The sequence below is a fragment of the Ostrinia nubilalis genome, chromosome 8 (assembly GCF_963855985.1).
Source record: "Ostrinia nubilalis chromosome 8, ilOstNubi1.1, whole genome shotgun sequence".
NCBI classification, from domain to species: Eukaryota; Metazoa; Arthropoda; class Insecta; order Lepidoptera; family Crambidae; genus Ostrinia; species Ostrinia nubilalis.
In genome coordinates this window covers 6753449-6777938 of record NC_087095.1, presented here as the reverse complement: position 1 = coordinate 6777938, position 24490 = coordinate 6753449, and the positions used below count along the sequence as shown (strand labels likewise).

At 37.2% G+C, this 24490-nt stretch overlaps 1 protein-coding gene across 2 annotated transcripts in view; it reads right to left on the bottom strand.

The window, feature by feature from the left end:
* LOC135073839 (sorbin and SH3 domain-containing protein 1) overlaps positions 1 to 24490 on the bottom strand; it is a 186913-nt gene that overhangs the window by 100800 nt on the left and 61623 nt on the right. For both annotated transcript variants that reach the window (XM_063968052.1, XM_063968054.1), the window contains 2 exons: positions 16203 to 16258; positions 13578 to 14582 (listed from right to left, as the gene is read on the bottom strand). In XM_063968052.1, the coding sequence (XP_063824122.1) occupies positions 13578 to 14582; positions 16203 to 16258 (1061 nt within the window). The remainder of the gene's footprint in view (positions 1 to 13577; positions 14583 to 16202; positions 16259 to 24490) is intronic.

Here is a 24490-nt window from a genome sequence, read left to right as displayed (position 1 = left end):
TTCAGGGACAAGTCTAATCTGTGAGATCGCAGAAGATTTTCCAGACATCTTCGCGAATTTTGCTATTTTCCAGTAATGTGTTATTTAGAAAAGTGTATTTATATATCTTGAAGACATTTGAGTGACTGGTATTCCGTAACGACGCTATAAAATCTTTTCTTTACAAAGGAACATAACAAAATTAGGTCAAGACACTAAACATTTCCAATGACTCTGAAATAGTAAATCTAAATGTAAATCCCCGCAATAAAATGTTGTATTAGATCAAATATTTGGGAGTTAGATTAAAATTTACACTAACACATAAAAACATTGTTAAGTTAAAGTTTTAGGTAGGTTACTAATGAAATTAAATCGGACCTTGTGTGATTTAAATAGCTTATGAAGTGAAGTGAAGCACTAAGAATTATACTATGCAATACTTTATAACATAATTTCTGCTGCTTCACTTTAAAATACTCATAACAAAAGTTCTTTCTCTTAGGTAATACCTATATTAACTTGCATAGTTTGAACAATGAATAATTTTACAGATTTCAATATAAAGTTCTTACTATAAATATGAACATTCACGCGATTGCGGAACTAGGGAAAGTTTAATATCTTCCGTTTCCAAAATATAAAACTTCAATCCTAGATGATACAAGCAGTTTATTGCGTATATATATCAGACGCGCTGCACCAGGCCAATACGATTTCAGTCCACACCGACGCCAGGCGACTTTAAAACCAAACTATTTTCATTTAGAACTTGTCACTTCATTGTCTGGGCGCACAATGGAGACTTAGCCCCTGATCTTGAGACTAGCACACTGATGATTTATGAAATCTTTTGCCCGCGGCTCCACCCGCGTGAAATTTAGTTTGTTACAGATCGTCATAAATTATAGCCTATATGTTAATCTGGGTTATAAACAATAATACTGTAAAGTTTCATCAAAATCCGTTCAGCAGTTTTAGCGTGAAAGAGCAACAAACATCCAGACATCCAAACTTTCGCATTTATAATATTAGTAGGATAGTACCTTACGCAGATACATTATTTGTATGTTAGAATGGATTAACTCTACATGTCTTACATTCGATAGTTTGTACTTCGTTTTTGAACAATTTTATGTTACTTTTGTTCGTAAATATACCCTTATGTTTAGCTCGTAATTCCGTTTAATTTTGTTGTGATACACAAAATTCGTCCGTAATCACTGAAGCCTGGGTAACATAAACAAAATTATGGTATTTAATCCAAACCGATGGAGTGTAAACGTTGCCAAGTTTATTGTTTAACGTTTCGTTACACTTAATAAATTCGAAGCCCAAGTCAATTGCTGGAATTATTCCGAGATCAATCAACATCTTAATTAAAGGGGCTCAGCCAGACATTCAAAGGGAATTTTAATACGACTCAATAATTTGATGAAATCTGGACTGCTCTCGATACAATTTGTTTTTCGAGTGGCTGATCGCTTGTTACCAATCAGTGGAGATGAAATCAAGTCGATGTGTATTTAGAAGTTAATTACTTAATTTCTAACGTTTGGAATACTTGTAAAAGATTATTTGAATGTTTTATTTATTTTACTTAAGTTCCTACTATTTCCAGATTTTAATATCATTTAATTTTAATTAGAAATGATTTGTTGATTCTAAAACTATGTCTTATTCTTATTTTCTTTTTCACCAAAGTATATTTCTCAAAATCATATGTCTAACTTGAAACTTCAGCCAGTAAACAAATGTACCAGCTTCATTCTTACAGCCATCTTACCTGTGAACCTATCGCGTCACAAAGTTTCAAGCTCAAGCTATCGAAAAACACGTGTCAAAGTTCACTCATTGACAGGCCAAGCGCAAATCGCAGGGCAGGGCGCACTGACCACGGCACTCGGAGGCCGGAGGGCGACTGTCACAGGGCGAGCACCCACAATGGACACTTTCCGTATATTAATCACATTGAAATACCCGCTTTGTGTAATGATTGCGACACGCTGAACTAAGCACACGTCATCCTGTCACAGGTGGATTTTTGTAAACACGGTTTTGACCTTTTTACGGAGCTGGACACCGGATTTTGGCTTTTGGAATCCTGATGATGAAATTCTTTTTTGGAAACTTTTTTGCACCATTATTGGTTTTAATGAGACTAACAAAGATGGCAATGTTACACCAAAGAATAATACTAAATAAGTATTAGGTTAAAAATATAACTAGAGAGTATAAAACCCTTCCGAACAACATTTATTTATCATATTATGCTATGTTATAATTACACCGATTACGATAATGCATCCAAACAAAGGTACGACATGATTGACGAACAATGCATTGTCAATGACCAGGCGTGCATGATTGCAGCTTAATGGCGACTTGAATCACTATTCCATCAGTCACCTAGAGCATGGCAGCCAATCAGCTGGTAATTTGCAACTTCTAGACCATAAATCTACTTAACAACGGCGATTAAGGGACGAATCCTATAAGGCCATCCTAAACCGTTTGACCAGTGTGAGGACTCGGGATCTTCCATTTTTCTCTGGTAAATAAGAGAGGTGAAGCTTTTGTTGTGAAGACTGAATGACCTGAAGATGATGATGATCATAATAATTATGATGACGATGATGATGCTGCTGATAACGATGGTGATATTGATCAATTGATGAATATGACAATTTCAGAAATATGCTAGTTTCCAGGTGACAGCGAACCTCTTAACTAACTAAATCCCTCAACCCTCTACATAAAGTAATAACTTTGTAACTAGAAGAAAAGGTGTGGAAGTTGCCTACCACAACACCGTTTCGAAGCCTAACCAGCCTAGCAATAGCAGCGTTATGCGTGCGCTATGATTGACACACAATATACCGGGACACATTGTCGAAGACGAGGCGTGTCAGATTGTCAGGCTAATTGCCCGGACCACAGTCCAGCTCCATCAATCACAGTGTCAAAGCACACTATTCAAACGAATGTGGGACACGTAATGAGGTGACGATGAAATAGTTTGTCATTTCTGTCCGCTTTATTAATTAGTTAATATCGGATTTGCGGTGTATCGGTTACCTTCTGTCTTGTTGGGTCGACCTCCATTATTTTCAATTGAGTATCTATTTGGAATTTGTATGATTTGTACATTATAATAGTTTTTGTAAGGCTTTCAAAACAATCAAGTTTTCAGGATATCTAAAAAGTTAAAAAACCCAATAATTATGGAATTCAATACAATTTCAATAATACCTATTACAGAAATTGTAAGCTCCTGAAACTTGGATAAGTTAGGCAATTTCATAGATTTATTTTCATTTTACTATACCAACTCTACATTTGATTTAAGCTTCACAATTTATCTCCTGAGAACTTCGATATGAAAGGAAATAAACATCGAATTTAATACGCCAGATAAAAATGACGAATCCTTAAACAGAGATTTGGGCGGATCGTATTATTTATTTCGAGATGGCGTGATTAGTTCGAGAAAACTCCGATTTGTTTGTTCCGATAAAGACGGGCGGAGTTGACAGACAAATACAGTCCCATTTGAAATCGATACGAAGACAAATTTACGGGAAGCCATTCGAAAAAGAGCGCTTTTCCTTAAATGTTGAGTAAGTATTCACTGATCTATTGATTGGATATCAGAAGAGTTTACTGTGAATCGCCACAGATCAGGGTAAATTCTATAAAACTTAAACTCTTTCAAGCTCAAACTATAGATGAGATCCTCTCCTGTATATCCAGAATCTACACCTCAACCACCAATGAAATCCAACCAATGAAAGCTGCAGACTACTCAGTTAGCTCTCCAGGAATACGCAACGATTTAATCTGAAGAATATAAGAGGAAAAACAAATTAATAAAAGAGTACACGTCACGAACAATAATATGATATACTCGTACCTTAAATTAAGGGGACCTCTCACTGTTAATTATCTTCCAGTAACTTAACCGGAAATCAGAGAAGATTTTCCTTATACGTGCATAAATGGCGGATGTTATTGCTTACTGATTTGCTAAATCATATAAGTAAGATTTAAAATATTAAGGTAGTTCTTATAATCGAAACTCAAAATCGTTTATTCGAAAGAATATCATGGAGCTTTTAAAAGCTCTAGCGGGAAAGGAGGTTGTTATCAAAAATCGATACACAGGAAACTTTTCCTTTACACAGCTACCATCCGACTAGTTTTAATTCCTGTTGAGTTCTTTTTCATGTACAGTGCATGCATTCATTATTGACTAGCGAAGCATGCTCCGGGGCATTAAGAGAAGTATTTACTATGGAATAAAATGGCTACAAAATATCATTGCTTTGAAAAAACGTAGACACTATTTTGTTCGTAAGAATATTACTTCTCGCTTGAAGAGTGTTTTTACACTATGTTTAAGAAAAAATAATTTCCAACACACTTGAAAACATTCACGTTAACGTTTTTACAATTAAAATTAAATAACTATGGTCTGTCTATGTCATATTTTGATGAACGGCTTTACGTTATGGAGTTAATTCGTTTAATCAGCTATGTTGTTGTTTATGTTTTCAAAGATTTCAATTGTTTTTATCGAAATTGAACCTCGCCGACTCTTTATGAGTGAACAGGATTAATTACTTAATTTGGAACAGACAATCCAGTGACGTCACGTTGATGCCAGTTGCATGTGCCACGGCGCGGTAGATGCCGCCTCGGGGCTGAGTGTGGGTTCGTGTACCAGACATAGCTACTCGTAACTATAGACAGAATGTACGAGTATTCATTTGTTAACGTGATTCTGAATTTTGAACTACTGAAGAGTAAACAGGCTTGTTTATGGTCGTATACCGACTGCCTCTAGGCCATTTTACCTATAGGTGTCTTTCTGGAATCGAATTGAATCATAATCCAACGCACTTAAATAATCTGCGGGCGAGTAAGACAAAATCTTATAAAACTTTAAAAAGACTGATGCACTCTGTAATTTGATTAGAAAATACATAGATGAAATTGTCTAATTCTTAAGTCCATTAGCATTCTTTTACACTATTTACAATTGGAGTTTTAGCATAGTATCTTAGATGTAGCAGAAAGCTCTGAAAAGGACTAAATGAATCTTACAAAAGGTTTTACAGCTTAAATCTAGAGCAGCATTTACGGTAGGAACATTTGTAGCACAATAAACAACGCAACTAGATCGAATTGCATCATCACAATTCAATTCGCGTGGGAAGGCTCGTCAGTTCCTTTCGATCGCTTTCATCCCGCATTTGACAATTCACCAGTTTATCCCGACCCTTGTTAATGTGGTGATGTAGGCTAACACGCGGGCCAAGGTACACTGGTGGATATTCGCACAGGAAAATCATCAATAGCAGTTAGTTATGCAAGAGAGCGATTGTCCGTACATACGAGCATTTCCATTGGAGCGAGGAAACACTGTATCGGTCAAAGGGACGGAACTCTGGCTGTCAGGCTGAATGCGTAGGCGCAGCCCTTTACGTTTTGTTGGTAGTAACCCATTGTCGAACATCCGGCACAACCAATACAGAGTTTATTGCGGCCTATGAATGGACTATGCGTTTGGGAGTACTCATTGATTGACAGAAGACAACACTGAACAAACATTTGCGAGGTAACAAGCCGATTGTGAAAATGTATCACAAAATGTTAGCGCGATTTGTAATACAAGGTAAGGATAATAAAAATAAGACAAAGAAGAAGTTGAATTTAAAAAGGGTTCAACAAAATATAAGGTATACGAAAAAGTAGGCTGAAATTCACACTGCACTCAAAGAAGCATCGTTATTTATCGACACGGGTAATTGGCTGAAGTAACGTTTTGACAGAAACCCAACTGGAAGGCAGTATACAATTCGTCATAATTAGCCCGATTGGACAAATTGTACGACCAATTAGGACATCACTATTCACCTAGACGAGCGGTTCCCAAACTTGTTACCCTGGTATTCCACAAGATTTTTCATTTGGCTCATGTTGGCCATTTTTCTTCATCATCAAGTTCAAGTTGAAGAGTTTATTTGCACACAACATAATTAAGTTTATGTTGCAGCAATGAAAATGGGCACTGATTCATTATCAGAGGATAATCTATAGTTGAAATTGAATATTTAAAAGAAAATAAATCTACGTACAAAATTGTACCTATTACATAGGTACTAAAGACAGCACAGCTTAACGTACCGGGCAGCTGCGTAGCCGTACGTGGTACGTAATTTTGAGAAACGCTGGTCTAGACTTAAAGCTGATGAGCGTTGTAACGTTGTAATTAACAACTGTTCTGCATTTCAATAATAATGATGTCAATTCATCGTGATTGTGATTCACTGAGGCAGGCAACAGAAGTAATAGGTTCATGCTAGGTCTCAACGGCTCGGGGGCGTAGTGGAGGTCATCTAGGAATGTCTAAGGCGTTTTGACACTGCATAAATCTATAATATTCTATGTATGTATTTGGATCTAACTTTAAAAATATTTGCACCATTCACTAACTGCACCAGGTCAGTTGCCTCCTTTTTTCACAATTGGCACATAGCACAGGACTGGTAGAGCCCGAAATAAAGGTACCTATGAAAAGTAGAATCAGGAGTAAGTAATTAAAGCACTTTTATTTTTGCGTGTTAACTCAATAACGGCGCTAGGAACTGCGCTAGAGTTATTCTCTGAGTTATCTGTCTCTAGTTTCTCCACATGTGGGCAATATCTTCAGTTTTGTGCAACATAGTGCGAGTGCATCGCCCCGGTCAAAAATGGCCGCGGGCGCCGCGTGCGTTCAATCATTCACAGACCCGTTAAATTGTATATTTACGCGTAAAATATTTTCCACCGCCGAATCATTTAGCTCTCACATTTCGCCATTTAAATTCAGATCGGAATAAGCGGCACACCATGTTGTAATGAATTCCTCATCAGTTACAATAATTACTGCGAATGTACCGTACACGTCTGAAAATTTCACGTTCAGGCATTAATGCGGAGTTCTGTATAAATACGAACTCCCATCTGTCTGTCCGTTACGTTTTCGCGACTAAACCGCTGAAGCAATTCTCATGAATTTGGTGTGGAGGAATTACGAGTATATTATGGAAACTTAGGATATTTTACGGTAACTGAAACGATAGAGTACTTTGTTAAAGTTAAAATTAATAAAGGGCTTTTTATGTCAAAAACTAACGATAAAAAATCTTTCATCATTAGATTGCTAAATTAGTGAGTAATATAAAGACTGACCGAAATTCTCGCGGGGAAACCATGGGCAATAGCTAATAAAGTAAAATGCTGATGCTGAATGATGATTGAAGTTCATAAATGGTAGGCAGGTACACTAATATTTTTAGATATATTTTCTCTGACAGGTTGGAAATTAGGTAAAGCGGGCGAAGCCACGGGTGAGAGCAAGTACAAGGGTTCGTGAATTCATTAACGATAGTCTTGTTTGCAATAAAGCAGCCGGTGTTATGTAAAATTATAACACACCGGTAAACACATTGTTCATATTTTTATGATACACTAACTAGCTTGCCCACTCGGTTCAAACTGGGTATGTTTCTGGGTAATTAGCTATTTTTAAACTCTCTAAGTACTTATAGTCCAGTCAATGAATGCTTTAACGACGGTGTAGAGAGAAATCCCTGGAACACAATTTCTGACCTCGGGACTTTATTTAGACTAGTTAGGAGATGAACATAGTAAAAGTCCCCGCCCTTAGCCCTTGAGCCGGCGGGGAGAGGGGGGTTTAAAGGTACCACTTTTCGGTTTTTCGCTTAATCCTCGGAAACTATGCGTCCCAGTGACATGGCTACTATGAACCAAAAAAAGCTTATTCAATTTGCTACAGGTGAGACAGTCAAGTTTTTCTATATCTTGTATAGTTTTCGCGGCATCTGCTCTAGAAGGTCTGTAATATTGGAAATTTTAATTTTGTCTTACATGTTCCCATCAGGAGAAAATCGACTAAATCAACATTAAGCAAACATTATAGACATGCGGGAGCATGTTAAGCCTAGTTCCAGGGAGGGGACTGCATCTTGCGTATATTTAGACGAACTAATTGGAGCCACTTTTGACTCCTCATCACTCAAAAAGCACTGTGCATTAACACTTCAAATTAGGCTCATGTGTTGAGACTTGCAAGATAAACATCAGCTTCAAATTTCATAAATATACCTCAAACGGTTATTCAGGTATTGACGTTCAAAAATCGACATTTAGGACACTAAAATCTATCTATCACCAGTGAAATGTTAAAATTTACTGGTTTTTTATTTGTTCCTTTGTATTTACACAACTACCTATCTGGATGCCAAATTTGAACCTTCAAGGTCATCTGGAAGTGGTTAGAATTTGGTCTTATAGGTCAGCCATGTAGATTTTTAGACGTCAATACCTAAAGAACCGTTTGAGATATATTTATGAAATTTGAAGCTGATGTTTATCTTGCAAGTCTCAACACATGAGCCAAATTTGAAGTGTTAATGCACAGTACTTTTTGAGTGATGAGGAGTCAAAAGTGGCTCCAATTGGTTCGTCTAAATATACGCACAATGCAGTCCCCTCCCTGGAACTAGGCTTAACATGCTCCCGCATGTCTAGAATATTAGCTCAATGTTGATTTAGTCGATTTTCTCCTGATGGAAACATGTAAGACAAAAATAAAATTTCCAATATTACAGACCTTCTAGAGCAGATGCCGCGAAAACTATACAAGATATAGAAAAACTTGACTATCTCACCTGTAGCAAATTGAATAAGCTTTTTTTGGTTCATAGTAGTCATGTCACTAGGACGCATAGTTTCCGAGGATTAAGCGAAAAACCGAAAAGTGGTACCTTTAAACCCCCCATCTCCCCGCCGGCTCAAGGGCTAAGGGCGGGGACTTTTGCTATGTTCACCTCCTAACTAGTCTAAATAAAGTCCCGAAGTCAAAAATTGTGTTCCATGGATTTCCATCTATAATGCTTTATTGACTGGACTATTATATTATTGTACATTTGGTAAATCATGACTTTTAAAATTTCTTCCATGGAATGAAATCTAACTTTAACATTCCGTTATCTAAACCCGGCCTCGGCTCAATGTAGCAGTTTACTTTGAAACGGCTGACGAATTAGGTATTTACCCCTGATCCATCATCCAGCGCCTCTGTGACAACCAGACAATATTCCGTCTGGGTATACAAATTTCCTCCAACAATGTTACAAGCTCTCAGAATTGGGGGAAAAAAATACCCGCCCCGACACTATCGCAATGTCTTGCTGAGATTGAAGCGACTTTTTATCATAATTTGCCGGATCACGAGTCGACCCGCGAGACAATAAAGTTGTGAATTTGAAACCAAAATTTGTGGGTCAGTTTTATTACTATTGCGCGATACATTTTATTCCGGTACTAAATCAAATTCGATTTGGAATACACGACAATTTATGTAATAGGTATACCCATTCGCACAAATTTTCCAGCGACTTCGCTTGCGTAGATCTAATATCAATAAAAATTAGGCTGAAGAACTTAGCTAAGTAACAATTTAGCTTTGAGAATCAGCCTCCACTTTGATACTTAGATAGACAATTTTTATTTTCCTCGTGCATAAAATGTAACACAGAACATTACAATCTTAAAATACATTAGTATTTTTAAGGTTAACCTATATTTAGGACGCGTGGGTGATTTTAAGTTCGTTTTAAGTAAGTTTTAATCGTATTTTCAAGAGTCGGTAATCGAGATCTACCTTCGACGATTCAAAAAGTTTCTGGAAGAAAGTAAGGCACACCGTTCCAAAATACCAACCACTTTTTATCCTGGAAATGTTAATGGCTCCCTAGGGAATGAAAGTAGAGCTCTAAACAGCAGGAAGCGAAACAAAGTATCGGTAACAAAGTTTATGAGATTAATCCCTTGAACGCAATCGGGTCATAAATCTGATATCACTAATAATTTTGGCATATTTGGATCAATATTTCCTTGGCAAAGTCCAAAAAGTTTAACTTATAGACAAGCTGTTCAGAGTAAAAAATAATCCACAGCCTGTGCGTGCGCCGTTAACTGACTTCAAATCACGTACACAAATACACATAAAATAATGAGTTGAGTACAACGTAACTAACTTCTAGTACATACTACATAGTAATTAGGGTCTACAACGTTTTTTTAGATTATAAGAGTGCAGTTTATCGACTATGCATATACCACCGTATCTTCGCTCTCTAACGTTTTCAACGAAATGACTCTAGGTTAACTAAGTTATTGATAGTCGTGAACAATATCTTGATATCAGATAACCTTTCTACATAGAAGATTAACAAAACCAAATAAATAAGGGAAATTCCTTTCACACCCGGAAATTGTAAATAAGCGTCACTACGTACCTTACGTACCGAATAACGTGCGGCATTCGAGAAACGTCTGCCTCGGCGCGTTTATAGGCGCGTCTCAAACTCCTCGTATATAAACATTCCGGCAGTTTATGTTACTTCAGAAATCCCATTCACCCCACGCACTATTGTCCCAACTAAACTTGTGTCGTGAGTGTACTTTACGATATCGGCACCATCGTAGTCTGTGAATTTGTAGACACACTAACTTCTAGTACGTTTGAACTTTGAAGTAGCAAGTTTCTTTTTCATTGCATGGGGGTGTACAAAACGGTGCAAATCAATTTGAATATTAATAAAATTGAAGCGACAAAACAAGGCCCTATTGGGACATTGAGGATGTAAATCTGTGTCCGTAAAGCCAAGTATACCTACTTAATAACCCAAACACCCTTGACCCAAAAACCTGCATAAGGAAGATTACAAGGAAACAAATAGAGCGTTAAATTTAGCATAATGAGAAATGACCTATAAGACCGAATAAAGCCCATTTTTTATTTGCATCAGAGCCATCTGGATATTATTGTGAACTCAAATTTACGAGGTCTGTGCCTTTTCACGCTGCCATAAAAACGTTTCATTTCTCATAGCCAAAGAAAAGTGCCACGTTTGGAAAAATTCTCACGTTATGGCCCACTTGTTTTAATATACTCAAATCAAATTGACCTTTCCAATTGACCCGTAGTCACGATGAAACGATACGAAACTTTATGATCGTATGCCGAGCTATTGTTTGACGAATGGTCTAACTAAAGGACTGACTTAACACTATGGCATTATCTAAGTAGGTAGGTACTCAAAAATGTAAAACTGAAAGACAACGTAAAAGATCAACACTAACCGTTTTTCACCGGCTTTGGTTCCACAATTTTCTTATTTTTCTTGTGCCTCTTTATATTGCAGGTTAACTTCTCGATCACTTTTAATATTTTTTTGCTCACTTTATTAATAGTTCTCCGCTTCGGATCGGTGTATTTCTTCGTTCGTGTTCCACCGTCGACGGTTTTTTCTCTTCCCGAATTTTCGCTGTCATCCGATTCTGTGGCGGAGGAGTCCGACACGGGGTGAAATATGTAGGGGCTGGTGTTGAAACATGGGGAGTTCATGGTGATTTAGAGTAAAGGATGGGTTTAATTCGCGTGTGCTCGCGAAGAAGTCTTGAAGAACGTTGGAGGTCGGCGGTGGAACTGGGTAAGATTCGGGAAGCCGGGCCGGTGCACCGCGGAGCGTGACGCCGCTCCCAGGGCTCGCCCAGGGACCTTGGCTTGTCTTAAGCTAGTAATTGATCGAGTTTGCCTGCGGCCTAGTAATGATTTAATGATCCTAGTCGAATGAGCACAGCGTCTATATGTCTGGCCGAATTATGTCATGTTTTGTTCTTTGGAGCATATCTTTTGCATTCAAGAAATCTGTATAGCGCTTCTCGGGATAGGTGTTAGGTATACAAGTATTAGTAAGTCGTACAATATTATAATGTAGCATAGTCTGCAGTATACATACATATAAATTTTTGACGTCCAATTTAGGTAGGTACATTATGTTTTCTAATTTATGAGATTTTGTCAAGATTTGACTAAACTCTCAAATTGTAATTATGATTAGGACAATAAACTCCAGTTAAATTGCGTTGCTATAATATTTAACAACAGTCAACACTAAAGGCTTTACTGAAGCAATTTACCGACGTTAATAACTTCACTTTTATAGGTTTTATCAAGGAAATCCCGCAATGAAACCAGTAATAACTTAATTAGTTAAGGGAAAAAATCTAAGTAGCTATCCAGAGCCTGCGGTAGATAATTACGAAGCAAAAATTGATTTTCCGCATGGGTGAGATTCAGTTAAATTTCCTCATGGCTGGCTTTCCTGGTAGTCCTTAAAACTATTATGGAAAAGATTAAGTCGCTAGGGAAATAAGCACGCGAGTCCCGAAGGACGTCAGGTGTTTTGCTCGTTTTCAACATAATTTCTTATATCAAAATGTATTCCGCGCGAGATTATCTGTGAAAAATTACTCACAATAAAAACAGCCTGGAGAAAATAACGTTTTTGCGCGCTGTAGGTACGTTTATCTTTACATTTCATTAAACATTTTCTAGTTATTAATGCTCCTTTAAGGTATCATTAATTTATTCATCAATCAAGAAACTACAGTGTTTAATATAATCCTCTAAATTCCAAATCAAAGCCCTTGCATTTCTGAGAGTTGCTCTACTAACGCCTAATGTAATGGAATAGCAATATCTATCTACGGCGACTCTATGACTGTATCCAATTAGCAGGCGCTGTCGATTTGGTATGCATCCCCCATCACATGAAATTGAGCTTCTAATTAGACTAATGGTACCGCATTAGACCAGATTTCAACTTTAAGTATAAATCTTTGAAGTATCGAATAAGTACATTAAGATTTCATAAATAACTGGCAGTCAACCACTTGTAGTGGCATAAAAGAGTCCCGAGTAGTAATCTGCATTCAAGACCGCCGTGTAGTACTTCTGAGCTGGCTGAACGACTCTTCCGAGCACTCCGCTACTTGCTCGCGACTTAGTCACTTTCCGAGTTTTCACTAAGTGAAGTTTTGAAGAGTTCCAGTAATGATGCAACTCACTGGAACTCGAATGCCATTGGGAGCGGTAGTTTGTAATGAACTCTGTCATTTAAAAGGCGCTTTCTCGGTCGTATCAAAGATCTTTGATGTCTTTTAATGTTTTTATTAAGTTTTTGTAATGGCTTGAATTTGTGTCATAGGCGTTACCTACAATGATATTGTTCGTATATTTAGGAACGAATATACGTAATATCTTAACATATAACAATAAATTGATGTTGGACTAGTCTATTTATTCAAATTCGTATTTCTTTTATTAATCGTTCGCTTGTTTTTAAATATTGATGCGAGAAGTTCCATTAAAATAAATCAGTAAATCGCAGATACTTTCTGTAGGGATAACCCAAAAATATGTATGTAGCATCGCACGCGATTACCAATTTATCATTTTATTATTTATTGAAACGAATTTAAAAATATCGGAGGAAATAACACGAAATGAGTATTCAAAAATATTTTTTGGTCTGCGATATGAATACGAAATCGGATTTGAATACTAATGATGTTCCAAACTTTTCCTCGTAATAAATGCGTCACGCGCGAGCCAATTTAATATGGAATAACTTTATGTAGGTTCTAAAGGTGATAAGCTTTGCAAAGTAAAAACTCACCTGTGGGAGTTCTGCTGAAGTCTTCTGGCGTCGATGGATGTAGATTACTGTGGTTTCGTTCGTCGCGTTTTGATTTTTGGTTCGGTTTATCAAAATAAGCAGTCTCCTGATGTATAGGTATATTGAAAACTCTTTCTTTTCTCAACTTTTCCTGATGTTCAGATGCTCGTGAATCCATTTCCTTGGTTCCATTTAAGCCAGAAGTATCAAACTTTGAATGATGGTGGTTATTATCTTTGGTAGCGTCTCCAGAGCCGTTCAGAATGATTTTCTTTATTGTCTTCACTTCTTCAACCTCATTAACTTGGTGTTCTATTATTGTGGAGCGTTTAATTTCCTCATGCTTACTAAAATTATTATCACTATGAGAATTCACCATCGTACTAGTTTCACACTTTCCATTCATCTTATTTTCTGGCTTTAGGTATTTTTCGAAGGGATCACTGTTTCTTTTAGTATCAAAGGGATTTTTACCGGTACCATTAATTTCACTTTGTAAATAAGAACTGAACTTACTATCGTAATAATTGTGATCACTTTTATCATTCTCACTTTTTAAATCAACATAACTATTACTGAATTCAGTTTCCTTAAAGTTAGATTGAGGAAGACTACTGGGGCCAGAGTCGTAGATTTTGTTGAAAAATGAAGGCGATTTTAAATCTGAGTTCTGATCGTTAAGTGAAGATGTGTTTTCTCTGGATTTACTTCTATCTATACTGGACGCTCTGCCATTTGGTACTGGAAGTTTGGAAGCACTTGAATAATTCGGTAAAGTTGTATAAAAAGGGTTCGTCGGATGGAACCGTAATGGTTCCTCGCTGGTCGTGACAGATTTCACGAGCGGCGTGGAAGAGAGCGCAGTTGGCAGCGAATTAAGGGAAGACTGTGCAGAGAGCGAAGATGGCCGATTCTGAGGCAGCTGTGAAGGCCTTATTGTGGCGTAGACTGGAGCCTGCGGAGTCGCTCTACCGCTGTGCACCTCTGCAATCAACTGTGACGGCCCTGAAACCAATAATAACACAGTAAAGACAACGTGACAAGGAATTAAGTGACGAAGGAATCTAACATTCCATTGCGCATCTGCACGTACTTAAACGTGAAAGCAGTTTCATATAATTTTCTCGGAAACCGTTTGAAACGATAAAGTTGTCCTCTCCGGGACTACACATTCAGATTTCAGACGCGTTAAAGTAATACATTTGGCACCTACAAAAGGAAATTCAAGGCAAATATTCTAGCTTTCAAGATGTTAGTATGAAGACATTACATTTTATGATTTGTTAATATGAAACACACAGACAAATATAAATAAATGAATTTGAATTTGAATTTGAATAAATTATGCAGGTTGGACTGTTACATGTTTGCAACAGGATTTCGGTCTTGCAAGCAACATATTTTCGGAGGACTATTGTCGGAAATTGAACAACAAATATTGTCACCGGGTCTCAGAAATAAAAGAATATGTAGCTCCTCCTTGTTTAAATCTTGCTGTAAACGTAAAAATCTATATGCAGAAGCAGGAAACAGCAGTGAGGGGGGTAAGAGCAGTGTTTTCCCATTAAGCTGGGGGTTATAAGTCTGGGGATAATCCTAGCCTATCGAGACGCGGCTGCACCTTTTAGCTCGTATTTGCAGTTCCAGTGCTTCCATTTTCCATTCCTGAGTCTCGTTAAGCAGAAAATCGCATGGACGTGTCGATCTTTGAATAATGCCTATTATGTTTTCTAATGGAGATTGCTTTAATGTTTTTAAACCCGAAATTGCAAAAAAAAAATCCTTTTTATACGGATACATAATATTGCAGATTAGCAGGAGGTACCTACCTATACTATAGCGGTCTTATGCAACTATTTATTGCCCTACACTTTTTTGCTAGAAAACTTACATCACAGTGGTGTGCTCAGAGAAAATTAGTATAACTTGAACGAAGCAAAAATGCAGTTGTAGTATGAATTGAAACAACTTTCTTGAGTTTAAATTGGACAGAATTTAACTGTAAGACCGAGTTAGCTTTAAAAAGTAAATCGGATGATATCGCTTGTAACTCAAGCGGGTCTTCGTCTGTTGTCTTTTGGAAAATAATCCGACTTCTGAATAGACGTATTATTCTGGCGGGCATTTGAAATAATACGAGTAAGTACAACATTAACGTTCTTCAGGTGTTTAATCTCGAATTAATGTAAAAATACTTTTTTTCTGGCTTCCGCGACAAACAGGCTTGACTAGTATCGAGTCTCAGGTATATGTGAAAAACCAGCCTGGTGAAAAGTCCGGTTTCCAGTATCTATCTTGAGTTTTTGAGGGGTAGAGCAGATTACTCAAAACATCTTATTATTAAGTATACCTAATAAACCCCGTAGATCTCAGACTTTTTGTCAGCCGATAAGTTGATCAGGCTGTTAATAATCAGTATGGACATGTTTAAATGTGAGCACATAACACCGATCTGGTTCTTCATACAAATTAGAAGTCGACCCAACTATCGGCCGACTAAAAGTCTGTAGTCTGCGGAATGTTTTACCAGTAGATACTATTCGGATGCGTCCCCAAAAGTTGCTTTTCGCTTCGTCAGTCCGTAAGTACACTAGCAAGTAAAAAGTAACGCGTATCTAAACTTACTTTTCAACTCGCTGCTCTTGCCTATTGATCTTCTTCGCGGCGACGTCTCCCTGTTCCTGGAGACAACAAAACTTAGATTAAACCTTTGAAACAAGCAGCGAACTTTGGACCGAACAAATAATGATAAAACGTATGAAACCAACTTTAAATTAAGACTGCTTTAGTTTACAACTATATTCTAAGTTCATGTTTTCTCGTATACATCTAAGCTAGGACTACGTAAAAACAGGTAAGTATCATGATTTTTAGGCACTAATAACTTGTAGTCAAACGTTAAGTTCAGATAATTAGACAAATATTAGTGAAATGTTTTGTTTAATTAAGAAAATTCATCTCTGTCGCTTGCTTAATACTTTCTACCTATAAAGAATTGCCAAATATATTTCTAGGTCTTCTATACAAATAAATAAATTTGATATTAACGAAAATCCTGGCTGAAAGACACCATTCAACTTGTCACCAAAAAGTCAAATGCTGTCGACCTCTGTAGACCTTTCATGAAGCCAACACGTGGCGGATTATATTCATAGTTCCTAAATGGGCCTTTAGTAAAAGGAAACTTCGACACCGACTTTTTACACCTCCAACTTAAGCGGCTTAGTTTTCCTTTTCAACGTATTTTTCAAACATAAGCAGATAAAATGTTTTATCAAAAAGCCGATCTTCCGTTAAAAAGCCGTTGAAAAAGCTTATGTAAAATGATCATTTATTTAAAGAGGGTGTAAGTAGTATCAAATCAATAACCCTCCTTACCTCTGGCGCAGTCGGGAAAAAAGGTATAAAGTAAAACATACTCTACGGCTTAATTTATGCCTTAAGCCTTAAGCTTAATTAGCCGTAATAATGTGTTATTACGGCTATTTATTTGCTTTACGAGTATTAAATAAAATTGCATTAAATAATTACACATCGTAAAGATAGCAGGAAAGCGCTGGAAGCAGGTCGCTACCAATCGATCAACATGGAAAGCATTGGGGGAGGCCTATGTTCAGCAGTGGACATCCTATGGCTGAAATGATGATGATGATGATGAAATAATACACATGTAAAGCAGATCAACTAACGCTCGTATTCACAAACGATGCTCGCTTAAGTGTAGCAGCAAATCGAACGCACAACGTTGAATAGAGCTCTGTGATTGGTTCGTGTGTCACCCTGTGCGTCTGCGCTGTGAGATCGCATAGTAATGTTAGTGAATACGGGCGTAAATCCTCAATAAATGAGAATACAAAACCACATTCGATGTGCATTGGTTAGACATTTCAAACACACCACTGCACTGGACATTTAATTTAATGAACATCTGCATTAGGCTAGCTAATTTTGCAATGAACATTTAGAATCCATATTTTCTGGTGTTTTTTTTTACAAGTTTCAACTAAATAGGATCACTTTCCTCAAAGCTTCGCCTTGATGTTGTTTTACGTCAAAACGTAATGTTATGCATCATTTAGTGACGAAATAGATTAGTCTATTATAAATATTAGAAGTTCTTACAATAATCACCCTAATGTTATAGTCTTAAAGTAAGCGTTTGTACGATGACAATAACATTTGCCCTCAACGGAATTCAAACTTTACTGTATGACCTAACTGCCACAATAAATGATTTATTGATCAAATTGATTGATTGATTGCAGCCGCAGTTGGCTTTATATAAACGGTATCCAAACCACTAAGAGGAGGCCGCTTATTTAGTTGTTATTATAGCCTATAAAAATAGCCTAATATGGCACTTGAAAATAGTGCAGCTGTGTATGAATCAAATAGTTCATGAATCTATCTTGATTATGTCTGTTTCATTATTGTGATACCGAATTTACATTTATGATTTAACAGTCTTAGCAAATGTCAATACTCTATCGATTTGATTGATTAGTGTAAGCGTTTACATTATTATTACATAATCAAATAAAAATTTTCCTTATTTTTGTAGACTAATTAAATTAGTACTTACAAATCGTCAAATGCTTTTAAGGAGCCCATATTATGTCTCATTTTTTTTTGCCCTTCCAGCGCTTCGAGATTAACATTTGGCAAGTGCTGAGAAGAAGCGCCGCAGCAAACTCAGTCCTTACTGATTATTGTACCTAATTATTACACCATATATTAATGGAATCCTTCGCTACATAAACGCAGTCTATTATTATACTATAACCACATGAATTACGATGTGATCGAGCCGCAAACCGCAACTATTGTAACTATTGATGACAAACGAATGGGCATAGCGTGGCAGTTTAGGTTTGCGCATGATAAGCACACTTCAATCTGCGGTTACACAAACTAATTGGGTTCGAGCATTGTGTAGGTCAACAACCAATAGAGGGCATTTATAGAAACGCTAAGATTACAACGAAAAATCGACTCTATCTAAGATTTAATTTTCTCAGTATCCTTATTCTCTACAATCAAAAATAAGTTTAGCCAAGTCACTAGCTACATAAAAAGCTCTGTGGCAATGGCTCTATTAGAGCGCTTTCACAGGCGATTTAGCAGCGCGACAGACACGCTGCCGAAAATTTCATACTATGTGACACCGGAATTCACCGGATGCATCCCTTCACATTATAAAAACGCCACTGTCGCGTTGCGGTCGAGCTACTAACGCCCTAATGTGAAAGCGCTCTTCAGAAAACTATGGGTTAATTTTTTAATAAGGGCGATCTGTGTCTGTGTGAATTTTTATATCACATGGAAAAACGTTATTCAGTTTTCCCGAATTTGAATTTTTAATTTATAATAAACAAACTGTATTTAATGCCTTCTAGCCTTCAGCAAATATTGATCATGAAAGAAACTTAACACAGTACAAATATACAGAAGACGTGGCTCAGCTTTTGTTGTACCAAGGAAAGATTACAACGCTGGTTTTCAGCTACGCCTAACCGTAATATTCCCGAGGTATGAGGAATTACACCTATCAGAGGTATTGTTTGTGGCTAGCTTTTAAGAGCTTGGCTTCTATGAATATTAATCCCATTGCTCTACCTACGTGATCTCGCACGGCACAGAAATTCACAGAATCCCATTAGGCGCGTCATACAGATACTAAGTGCTCCAATTTGCGTCACGAGTAATCTGCGAGCGGTCCCACGTTCGATTCCGGAGCGAGTGATCGGATTAGCGCCAGACATCGAATGGGTAGGGATGTTGCACACAGATACCGCAAATTACCGAAATAGCGATATAGGTATACTTGTACCGGTAAGATCGAGAGACTTTCAAGTCTTTAAGGGAACTTAATGTCAATCGTATTCAGCTACAAACTATTATTTTTAATACTTATTTGAACTTCGCAAAAATCTGAATCAAAATATCTTGTACCAGATTAACTGTTAAGGGTTCTTGAAAGAATGTATCTCTTTATCAAACAAACCAAACATTGGCTCTTTATTTTCGAATCAAAATAAATATTTGTCTCCCCGTAAATACTACACTTAACCGCCCTATATGCACATTCCTAAGTAACAGTAAAATATAGACACTGCATAAAAATACCGATTTACTTATTTACCGGTATAACCGTTATCGGTACATCCCTAACATGGCCCATTCGCCATGAGGCGACGTTAATAAAGCAAGGATTCTGGTGTCTAACACCTCAGAGGTATTAGACGGACCTACATAAAGGCGGGATTTAATTGAGCTCCGGGATTGAACTAAACTAGGTCATGGGGATATTGAAAAATCTACAAATTAAAAATGGACTAAAATACGGCAATATTTTAAATCACTAAACTGGAAATTTCACACACACATCACTGAATTTTTTAGACTTATTGAGTATACAACGCCCAGCCTAAACAATTAATGATAGATGATTCTACTTTTGAGATTAAGCATATTGATTTATACTTTAGGTGCCATTTACTTAATTCAAAATTTATCTCATGAAGTGGATATAGGAGATGAAAGTTTGTATAACAACTAAATTGTTTTAGTATTGTTACAAATCTTTTACGCGGGCGAAGCCGCTAATTTCGGTAAACTTGTAGGTATGTACCTACATAATAAAACATCACGTATTTTCCGAATGTCAGTAAAATAAACATAATCCTCATTCCATGCAAGTAATGTTTATGTTGGCACACTTCGGACCCTTCGGGGATTAAGGCCGGGTAGCAGAGAAAATGGCGAAAATAGGTTTTCATTTTTCATTTTTGAGGTACTAAACAGTAAAATTAAAGGCTAAGATTTTTATTGGGCATAGTTGAGGATATTTTCTAGGGCTATTAACGGATGGAAACACGATTTGATGAAGTTGACTCGATAGAATAAATTCCCAAAGTTACCTCTATTCGTTTTCTATTTATGGTTTTATTTTTAAAATAAGCGATTTGAGATTCTAAATCTTTTACTAAACTAAAGTTCAGAAATAACTTGAGGGCTTTTAACGGATGAAATTTTTATATTGCGTCTTATTTAGTTACTATGTTAAAAAATGTGGAAAAAATCGTCCATGACGGCTTGGACAATCTCAATCAGTCGCGCGGTGGCGCTTACGGAGGACGGACGCGTGTCAGTTTTTTGGCCGTGACAGTTCGCGATTTGTCAATATTTTTGACAATGATGACTTTGATGAGTCACAGTATAAAAATATCAGTGTTACTGGAGAAAGCTTCAATTCAATTCAATTTTGTCTACCTATTGAAATTTAAATCGTTCGCATCCTTTTAAACGAAGACTCTACTCATGATACATAGTACATTCCTCAAATATGAGACAAAACCAATGAGTTAAAATTACATTTTAATAGTACCTACATACAATCGTCTTACACTCTTTAGAAGAGCACACTGACACAAATAAATAATAAAAAATACTGTCTAAGGTCTGTAGCTAAAGGTCTAAGCTGTAAGATAGAAGAATCTTCTAGCCAAAAAGATGGCAGATGCAGCAGATGTCAACGGATTTAAAACTGGAGTTCATATGACTCCTTGTAGACTTGAGTCTCTAGAGCGTCCCTTCCTCCACCATGCGTAAGAATTTTCACAAAAATACTGTCTAAGGTCTGTAGCTAAAGGTCTACGCTGCAAGATAGAAGAATCTTCTAACCAAAAAGATGGCAGATGCAGCAGATGTCAACGGATTTAAAACTGGAGTTGATGTGACTCCTTGTAGACTTGAGTGTCTAGAGCGTCCCTTCCTCCACCATGCGTAAGAATTTTCACAAAAATACTGTCTAAGGTCTGTAGCTAAAGGTCTAAGCCGTAAGATAGAAGAATCTTATAGCCAAAAACATGGCAGATGCAGCAGATATCAACGGATTTAAAACTGGAGTTCATGTGTATCCTTGTAGTTTTGAGTCTTTAGAGCAGTGGTTCTTAACCTTTAAGTCATGAGGGACCATTTTACCAAATTTCTGTCTTGTCAGGGACCACCTCATAATCGGTCAAAACCAGTTTGACTGCAAAAATCAGTTAAAAGTGGTTTTGACCAAGGTGTGCAAGTGCACATCGTGGACCACTTGGAATGCCTCCAGGGACCACCAGTGGTCCGCGGACCACCGGTTAAGAACCACTGCTCTAGAGCGTCCCTTCCTCCACCATTCGTAAGAATGTTTCAAAAATACTGTCTAAGGTCTGTAGCTAAAGGTCTAAGCTGCAAGATAGAAGAATCTTCTAGCCAAAAAGATGGCAGATGCAGCAGATGTCAACGGATTTAAAACTTGGAGTTCATGTGACTCCTTCTAGACTTGAGTCTCTAGAGCGTCCCTTCCTCCACCATGCGTAAAAGTTTTTCAAAAATACTGTCTGAGGTCTGTAATAAAAGTCTAAACTGCAAGATAGTTGTGTTCGCCAGTAAGTGGCTTTACATTTAGTAAGGTACTCTAGAATAAGTTTAAAATTATCTAATATGTATTAGTGTATAAGCTGTTGGTGAACCTTTTTTTATAAAATAAAATAAAAAATAAAAATAGAAGAATCTTTTAGTCAAAAAGATGGCAGATGCAGCAGATGTCAACGGATTTAAAACTGGAGTTCATATGACTCCTTGTAGACTTGAGTCTCTAGAGCGTCCCTTCCTCCACCATGCGTAAGAATTTTCACAAAAATACTGTCTAAGGTCTGTAGCTAAAGGTCTACGCTGCAAGATAGAAGAATCTTCTAACCAAAAAGATGGCAGATGCAGCATATATCAACGGATTTAAGACTGGACTGGCACCACCTTGCAATGTCATCCTCTCATTGTTATCTGTAATGTAAATTATTTTTAAAATGTATTTAAAAAATAAAATGTTCGTTTTATTATTTCAATAATCTGACCTCTCAACTCAACTACACTACACAAACACCTTTGTTCGCAACTGTACTGACGAAACCTCGATATTATACCGTTCATTTAAGATGGCAAGCTTTTTGCTGCGGTAATGCACTCCAGGTAACCTTATTTGATGAACCGTGTTTGATGCTTATTGCTCAAAGTGATTTTCGATACAGAGCCCCGTACATACGTTATACATAAATTATGGAAAGAAAACACCCAGACCAATACAAACAAATATGTATGCAATTTTAGTATGATATTTTTATTTATTAACTAGCTTTCCGCCCGCGGCTTCGCCCGCGTGGAATTTTGCCTGTCACAGAAAAACTTTATCGCGCGCGTCCCTGTTTCAAAAACCGGGATAAAAACTATCCTATGTTCTTTCCCGGGACTCAAACTATCTCTATGCCAAATGTCATCAAAATCGGTTGCGAGGTTTAAGCGGGAAAGCGTAACAGACAGACAGACAGACAGTTACTTTCGCATTTATAATATTACTAGCTTTCCGCCCGCGGCTTCGCCCGCGTGGAATTTTGTCTGTCACAGAAAAACTTTATCGCGCGCGTCCCTGTTTCAAAAACCGGGATAAAAACTATCCTATGTTCTTTCCCGGGACTCAAACTATCTCTATGCCAAATTTCATCAAAATCGGTTGCGAGGTTTAAGCGGGAAAGCGTAACAGACAGACAGACAGACAGACAGACAGAGTTACTTTCGCATTTATAATATTAGTTGGGATAAACAAAAAGACTGAACAAAATTGATGCGTGTACTGATTAATGTAATTAACCACATGCAAAGCTTTGTGAATTGCAACAACTATAATTTATTATCCAAGCTCTAAATAATCGCTACTACAAGTAACTGATCATAAAAAATGTTTTTCCAATCGCTCAAGCTCCCGAGGATCTACCGATAGGTCGGGTGACGTAATCTTGAAATTCTTTTAGCCGGCGCGGAACTTCCGGAAGGTCGGGTGACGCCACGCCTCTTTGAACCGTGTTTACTTTGGCAGTTATATTCTATATTTATTCGATTCTAAAATATATTCCCAAAAATTTTGAAAGTTGTTTTAATTTGTATCACTTGGATATGATTTGTATTAGTAAGTGCTGTGAGTGTGACGCTTGAACGGAAGGAAGTCAACCTAACCTAACCAACTGCGTATTTCTAAACTGCGTATTTCTATACTGTGTAGCCGCGAGAGCTCTTTGGCGCGCTGTCTTCGGCGAAGTATTGCGCGCGCAGATTTTGACAGCGCGAAATACCTACTTTAGTAGAAATACCAAGCCTTAAGGCTTGGTATTGGCTTGAAGTTCCGCACCGGCTAAAAGAATTTCAAGATTACGTCACCCGACCTATCGGTAGATCCTCGGGAGCTTGAGCCATTGGAAAAACATTTTATGATCAGTTACTCGTAGTAGCGATTATTTAGAGCTTGGATAATAAATTATAGTTGTTGCAATTCACAAAGCTTTGCATGTAGTTAATTACATTATCAGTACACGCATCAATTTTGTTCAGTCTTTTTGTTTATTAATAAATAAAAATATCATACTAAAATTGCATACATATTTGTTTTCTTTTGGTCTGGGTGTTTTCTTTCCATAATTTATGTATAACGTATGTACGGGGCTCTGTGTCGAAAGTCACTATGAGCAATGAGCATCACACACGGTTACCTGGAGTGCATTACCGCAGCAAATTTTTTATAAATGTTGTGCTTTAGAGAGTCGAGAGTATAGCAGATAATTAGTCCATCGTGAGCAGAAATTTGTCCACTAATAGCAAAATTCGTTCAAATTATAGTTTTAAAGTTATTATGAAAACACAGATTTTGCTGGGGTAACGTTTCAAACATTACCCTGGCAAAATTTTTTTTTTTGAAAGTCGTTCTATCCCGGAACCAAATACATGGATAGATAGCTCTTGTTGCGTAGTAATTTGTCCACGAATAGCAAAATTTGTTCGTGTTCCGGTTCTCAAGTTATTTAGAATTTTGCTGGGGTAATGTTTTG